Below are 7,661 nucleotides of genomic sequence, written 5' to 3'. Positions count from 1 at the left end.
TTTTATAATTGATGCAATTACAAATTTAGGACACACATCCTTTGATGGTCTCCATTGAACCAATTGTGTTCCTAGTGTTGCATCGAGAGCTTTACTCTTTGATGTTGTAAAGCTCTTTGACATTGTAAATACTAATTGCCCAAGAGGCTTCCTTGTTTAATTTAGTCTTTCCTTATCAAAAATAAATAAATAAATCGAAGTAAATCAACTCATTCAGATTTTGGGAGGGCGATTCCGCATTGCAATTTTTGTTACTACAATTTAAGATATACGACCAATCTTCCCTCGTATGGAACCTCTTTTCTAGATGAAATTAGCTCAGACGGCTAATCTAGAAGGGGCATTATGCCCGTACAGAAAAGTTAGAAACTTTAAGACCACTATTTAGGCAATGTATGAGGTCCAAACAAGTTTTAGGGATATCTCCAAATTAGGTCGTATGAGGTCCAAACAAGTTTTAGGGATATCTCCAAATTAGGTCTCAAAGGGATAAAACTGCACACCATTATTTGACAGAAAGGAACAAATTCTGGTGTACTCGTTCAAGTTTCAGTGTTGTTGCCTCATGTCTCTCTTACACAGATTACAGCACAGAAGAATATACAAAGAGACCACGATTCATGTTCCAGAAGACATTAAATCAAACGCGGACTCCTATCCTTTGAGCCACCTGCATCAGTAGAATATTAATAAAATTATTTTTGACTAGAAGAGAAATGACTAACAAAACATTATGTATATTTTTCATAAAAAAAGAGCTTTTATCAACACTGGTGAAAGACACAACAGTAATGCAAGGAAACTGATGGCATAGTAAACTAACGCACAACAGCTTTGCAACCCAAAGATATACCACACAGACAATAATAATAATAATAACAAATGTCAAAAACAAGAACAACAAGGACAACAATGATAAGGATGAATGCCAAGAGTGTTTGACATGTTTCCTATCAACAGTCAAATCCTTTCATCACATCCACAAGTTCAGCAAATTAGAATTTTCAGAATTGAACTAATACATCAATGCAGAGCTAGAGGCAGATAAAGCATATGTATCTATATAACTAAATATCAAATTCAGGTCTCCTGAGGATACTATTCTTAAACTGTACTTGAGTAAGTAGAAACCCAGAATCAAGCCCGACATACATAGTTTCAAGTACGGAAGGTAGTGAAAATGTGGTTGGAAAAATTTAAACCGGAAGATGGCATGGTTTATCCAGCAGTCTAAGAGATGGGATTAAAAATACACAGCACAAACACCCTTACCCTAGAAGAGATGGGATCAGATGTTCAGAACATACCTCCTTAAAGGAATGAACATCACTTCCCCAAAGCCAAGCATCACAACCTGCATCTCTAGCACCCCATATATCATTCCTACGATCATCCCCCACATGCACAGCATCCTCAGGTTTTACCCCTAATAACTCACAAGCTTTAATAAATATTGTGGGATTTGGCTTCTCGGCTTCTACCTGTTCATCGGAGAGAACCAAGTCATCAGCACTGGTACAAGGGTGGATACTACCAACAGAACTACTTTTTCATCAGAATTACCAATCAGCTAAATTATGTAACGAAAACAAGGTGCCTTTGTTTTCTGTATGTATATACAATTAGGGAATTTCTAAGAATCCTGTTTTTGTTTTGCAAGGGGGTGGGGGGAGGGAGAATCACTTACTTCTGCTGACACTGCTACTGCATCAAACCAATGTTCACAATTTAGAGCCTGCAAAAGAGGTCTTAACCGGGTATCAAAATTTGACACAACTGCTACTTTGACACCTTCTTTTCTTAGAGCTTCAAATACTTTCTCAGCATCAGGATCACAGAGGTGCCAAGCCTACAGGAAAAAAAATGCACAGATATGATTGTTAAATTTGCTTTGTACATTATATAGAGAATATAGTTATCATAATTCATAAGTTACCCAACCTTGTTAGTTGTATAGTAGTTATAAAGTTCTTCAAAGTACTGAGAATCTGAACAACCAGTAGAAGAACGGACTATATGTTGCCAAAAGGGTCTCCCATCATTTACATATCTGAAAGGGAATAAGATAAAATGGCTCACTTCGATTCCAACAAACATCAAAGTCATTCCAATGATGACAGAATTAATGAACAAGAACCAGACATTCTGATCGGAGTGCCAATTACCATAATAAAGCTATTTGAAACTGTATTTGATCCTTCCATAAGAAAAAAAGTAAAACCAGAAAATAACAACTAACAAGCATCACGCAATCTCAAATTTACAAGGAACAAACAGATCCAATCATGACGAGACTGTTTCCTATTTCCATTTAGTTGAGAGACTATACATTTGATTGTTTATTCAACTTTGATTGCTCCCTTGATCAAACCCATTGTTTGGAGTTTGGACAGACAGGGAAAATTGTATGACCCTAGTCATACAACTTGGGAAAAGCAAAACACTTTACAAAATGCAAAAAGTGAACCACAAAATACTTAATTTGATAGATCTATCCCAGTCAATACTTAGTTGTAACAAAAGAAGGTCAACGGAATGTTGGGAAGTATTAGATGGGTACCAGAAACCCACCAACATTGTCAAAGTATAGAAAGTCATGACAGTTTCTGAGCCATACTACCAAACAGTAAATTAAATTAAAGCCAGAAATTAAATTCATTATGTCTTTCTCATAAAGGTAAGTGCAACCCGTCTGAATTACAGTCCAGATAATGACAAACTACATCCGAAAGTACACAGAAATTCATGATAACAAATTGTGAAACAAAGATACAGACGTGATATTGAACTTGTAACAAAACAAGCAAACAAATCATTTGAAACCATGTGACCCCCTGTTACTAGGAAAAATAGAAATCTGAGGAAGTAAAATGGGAAGAGACCTGAGACGAGATCTGCCCCAAGGCTGCTGGTAAGCCCGTCTGTATCTGTTCAAAATCTCGGCCTCTGAGTACTCCACCCCATACTTCTCCCCTATCTTCCTATATATCTATGACAAGAAGACAATATTCACCACATCAGTAAACAAATTTTCGGCAGATAATGGCACAAGATAACAAAAAAAAAAAAAACCACTAATAAAATAGTAAAATGTAACTCTGAAAAGGCAATCCCACTGCCAACATATAACCCAGGAACTCAGTTCATGCATGATATCATTAGTACAATGTTTCCATGCCTATAGAACAAGTATGTTGCTTGTTAGTTTAGCATGTATTATAAACAAAGCTCAGAAGAAGAGTAGAAAAAGAAGCCCAAATATTCAATTCCTATGCATATCAAAACCCAGAAATTGACCAAAAAGTTGAACACAGGCAGAAGAATATTGATTATGCTAGTGTGAGAAAAAAAGACAAAAACAAAAAAACAAAAAAAAAGAGAGGAAGGAACCTGAGCCATTGGCTGAGAAGGAACAACAAGGGTGCCTACAGCATCAACAAGCAGAGCCCTGTGCGTGATTTCACCGTAAAGAGACCTCCTATAGTCTTCATAATCTTTCACGCCCCCCATGTCTATCTGCCTCGACCCAATCCCAGCAGCGGACGACGAATAACGCAGCTGAACATTTGAGAATCCTAAAATTGGTGTTCCGGCGGTGAGAAGCCTAAAGAGGTTTGTTCTGGTTGACATTATTGCCGCCATGGCCGGCCTTCATTTGAGAGCACACTCTTCGTTTCCGTTTTGGCTCTATCTCTAATCTCTCGCTACCAGGTGTGTGACTCAGCAACAGATTCCTTCATGTGGGGAACTTATATTAGAAACTTTCCTGTAGCATTACCAAAATACCCTCTTCACTTGGCTACTGATTTTCTTCTATTATTGTGTCTGATACAAACACATTTGTCCCCTTCCACTCCCAGTCGCGTTCTTTCAACAACGTATTCTTATCTTTAACATACGAGTTCCTTTTTTATCAGATAAGACTCATTGTGATTATCCAATATGTACCCTCCCAGGATTCCTATATGAGTACTCGAGCTCTTAATAATAATAATATGTACGTTTCCCTCACCGTATAATCATTCTTCTTTTATTAATAATAATACGTGTGTGGCTGAGTCTATTCTCTATTAATGTAAACTTCTCAACTAAAACAATATTGCCATAATTCTCATTACAGTACTACATTATTAGAGTATAATCATAAAATAGCCGCGGTACTTTTTCATAAACAAAACAACACATATGTACAACATCTTTCGAAATATTTTGGTGCAAAATGCTTGGGATATTTCTGGATCAGGGTTTTCTCCTTCAATATGTATTCCAATAAAGTTATTTTTGTTCAAATAAACACTAATTTATGTTTGGCCCAAACTCTAAGTTACTTGACCTAATGGTAATATGATTAAATTAGAAGGATCTAGATTCCTATTCAATGTACGATTAATTTACTTGTATGATTGAGATTTTATACATTGTAATCCTCTATATAAAGAAGTCACTATTATCAATGAGAATACACAACGATTTCCTCTCGATTTACTTTTCTCTACAACACGTTATCAGCACGAAGCCCTAACCCTGAAACAAATAGTCAAACCCTGATTCAAGAAGCTAAAAACCTTGAATCCAAATACAAAACCTTGAAGCCTTTTCTGCCTCCACCTCACACCTTGAAGAACTCGATCCCAGGAGTCCAGAACCGGCAGCCCCACCCCAAGAACCAGCCGGAAACCTATCGAACTGGCCACTGGAAGCTCCATACAACTCGCAGCAAATATTCCACCCGTTCACCATCTTCCAGACCTCTAATTTCCACCAAATTTTGGTAGCAGAAGGTCCTTGATCTGAAGTTTCAGGAACCGGAATAAAAAGTCCAAAAACCGGCCTAAAACTTGCTAAACCGGCCGCCTAATTGTCCTGCAGAAAAGAAGAGAAAAAGAAAAGAAGAAGAAAGAAGCAACCCAGCCCAAAAAGGAAGAAGTCAAAGCCCAGCCCACTGCCACGTCAGCAACCGGACCCCACTGCCACGTCAGCATCCGGTCAACGCCGGTCAACCATTTTTCTGGCAACTTTTCCGGCCATTTTTCGGTGACTTTTCAGCCTTTTTCCGATGGCTTTTTCCGGTCAAATTTTCCTACGACCTATTTCGAGGTATTTTTTACTAAACGGTCCCCTTTTTTTTAGAGTTTTTAAATTTAATTTCTCTTCTTTTTCGGGGACTTGCAACCTCCCTTCTTCTAACCCCCTTTCTTTATCATAGAGGAGACCAAATTAAGCCGAACTGTGGGTGTTCGTGCTCACTCCAAGCTTGGAGCTTGTAGAGTTTTCCAAACTTGGAGCTTGTAGAGTTCTCCAAACTTACAGTTTGTTGAGATAAAACGATCGACCGCAAACATCATTGTTTCGATCTAATCCAACCCCTCTTGGAAACGAATTTCTTGGAAGAGACTACGCTAGGAAATTCCTAATTTCTTGTATGCGACTACGCTCAGAAATTTTATTTCTTTTAGTGGTAGCCTTTTTTGCTTCGAAACTAACCCTAATTTCTTGTTCTCTTTCAGGATGAGTAACCTGAACAAATTGGACTTTGCTCCATTGGGAACATCTGGCTCTGAATATCACAGGTGGGTTCGTGATATCCGCCAGTATCTCAAGGCCGACGGAATCTTGGATACTATTCTCGAGCCTAGCCAGGACGTGCTAACTGTTGAGCACGCTCAAGCTTTGGAAGCAAATAGAGCAGCCTTAGAGGCAAATAAGGCGAAAGCCATGATTCTAATGACTTGTCATATGGATGATTCGCTCTAGTACGAGTGTATGAATAAAGAAGACCCCAGAAGGTTGTGGGTCTCACTCGAAGATAGATTTGGCAACGTCTGTGACTCCATGCTTCCTGACCTAGAAGTGAGATGGCATAGCCTCCGCTTATGTGACTTCAAGTCAGTTTTTTACTATAACTCGAAAGCACTTCGCATTAAATCCTTAATGGAATTCTGTGGTAAAGAGATCACAAATGCGATGTTGATTGAGAAGACTCTCTCTAATTTCCCTGTCTCTGCATTGATGGTTGCTAAGAACTATCGAATCGATGTTAATGCAAGACGAATCACAAGGTTTCATGAGCTCATTGGAGCTATGAATGTCGCTGAAAAGCATGACAACATCCTTGTGAATAACTATAATTCGAGATCCGTGGGAACAAAGCATATTCCGGAATCCAATTATAGTCGCGCCCCAAAGAGAGGGCCCCAAGAGCGAAACCCTAACCTTAGGAATACATTTGGACATTCTAGTCCATATAATCGCTCTACTTGGGAAGGTAATCGCCAAAATAGGCGAACACGGAACCGAAGAGGTAAACGTGGAAAGAGAGAGGGAGGCAACGCCTCTGGCCATGTTGGTGGAGCCACCAACTCTAAGAGCCATCTAAATGACGCTTTCAAAGCGCCTCAATCAATGGAGTTTGAGCAAAGAGATGTATGTTCTCGATGTGGAGTGTCTGATCATTGGGCACACATTTGTAGAGCTCGTGAAGAAATTGTCACCGCCTACAAAGCATATTGTGAAGCAAGAGAAGCTCACTATATGGAACAAGAAGATCAAGAAGATGATCTAGAGTGAAGGTTTGAAGACTACAAATCTGGCTGGGATCAATAGATAGCCAATTCTGTTTAAGTCTTTATTTTTCTAAGAGATGTAATAGGCAATTGCCATATATTTTTGTAGTAAATGCCATTGGTTTAGCTTTTCTTCAAAGCAGGCTCACTCAAAGTAAGTGTGATGTCTAGGAAGGTTCTGATGTTAGTGGTACTTAAACGAGCCTTGCTCCACCGACATCTCTTTACTCACTTGGTCACATTTATTTTGGAATTACCGAAAGAAGTTAGACGACTACCATTGTTTTGCATTAGCTATCATTTTGGATTAGATTTTGTTTAGTCAAAGAGACAATGATGTAACTCCGTTGGCTTATGAATAAAATTGCGAGTTCTTTATGACTCCATTTTGATTCTGAGCATATGACTTTTGTGACTACGATGGCTAGGCAATCAGTATTAATTCAAGGACATGGAATAGCCCAAGTTCCACTTGTCAAATGACACCTTAATTACTATCACAGAAACTCTCTACGCTTCTAGGGCGAATCACACCTATGAATAGCCGACGGATTCCATGCGAAAACGTATGTAGAGAACGAAAATGAGTTCCTTTACAATACTTCTAATGATTGGGAATAAAGGCGCATCTTAGAGAAGTTTATGTGTTTCTCTAGTGGATTTTATGTCACTATTCGAGCTATTAAATCCAATAAAGTTACGAGAGAAGATCTCTTGGATTTAGACACATATTGGCTTTGTCACGACAGGATAGATCATCCTAGTCATGAAATGATGATCCGTCTACTAAAGACTTCACATGGACATTATTTCTTTCGAGCGAAACGAAGCAGGAATCAAAAGTTGATTTCTGGACTAAGTGTGACCGACGTAGCTGCCTAGGGCACCGCCTGCGTCCACCACCAGCCTAAGGCTGGCGCAATCCCTATCCACGATGCCTTGGATGGCGTCCATCATGGTGATGGCGCCCCAGGTGTTGCTGCAATCACCAACTTGCTTCGAATAGCGTTTCAGACGCTCAGGCCCAACTAAAATTCTCATTGGTTGCTTCTAAAGCCTCTCGCTCGTTTTACAAAGCTCGTTCCTTAGGGAAATTAG

At 39.1% G+C, this 7,661-nt stretch overlaps 1 protein-coding gene across 1 annotated transcript; it reads right to left on the bottom strand.

The window, feature by feature from the left end:
• Window positions 1–287: 287 nt before the first annotated feature.
• Window positions 288–3,805, bottom strand: LOC112190824 (haloacid dehalogenase-like hydrolase domain-containing protein 3). The gene is made up of 6 exons (XM_024330314.2): window positions 3,391–3,805; window positions 2,883–2,989; window positions 1,942–2,050; window positions 1,688–1,849; window positions 1,308–1,481; window positions 288–670 (listed from the first exon to the last, which is right to left on the bottom strand). The coding sequence occupies exons 1-6, from the start codon at window positions 3,640–3,642 to the stop codon at window positions 641–643; spliced, it is 834 nt and encodes a 277-aa protein (XP_024186082.1). The 5' UTR covers window positions 3,643–3,805; the 3' UTR covers window positions 288–640.
• Between the last annotated feature and the right edge of the window lie 3,856 nt (window positions 3,806–7,661).

The sequence above is a fragment of the Rosa chinensis genome, chromosome 2 (assembly GCF_002994745.2).
Source record: "Rosa chinensis cultivar Old Blush chromosome 2, RchiOBHm-V2, whole genome shotgun sequence".
Lineage (NCBI taxonomy): Eukaryota > Viridiplantae > Streptophyta > Magnoliopsida > Rosales > Rosaceae > Rosa > Rosa chinensis.
Note: the sequence above shows the minus strand (reverse complement) of the source record. Positions and strands in the feature narration are given on the sequence as shown.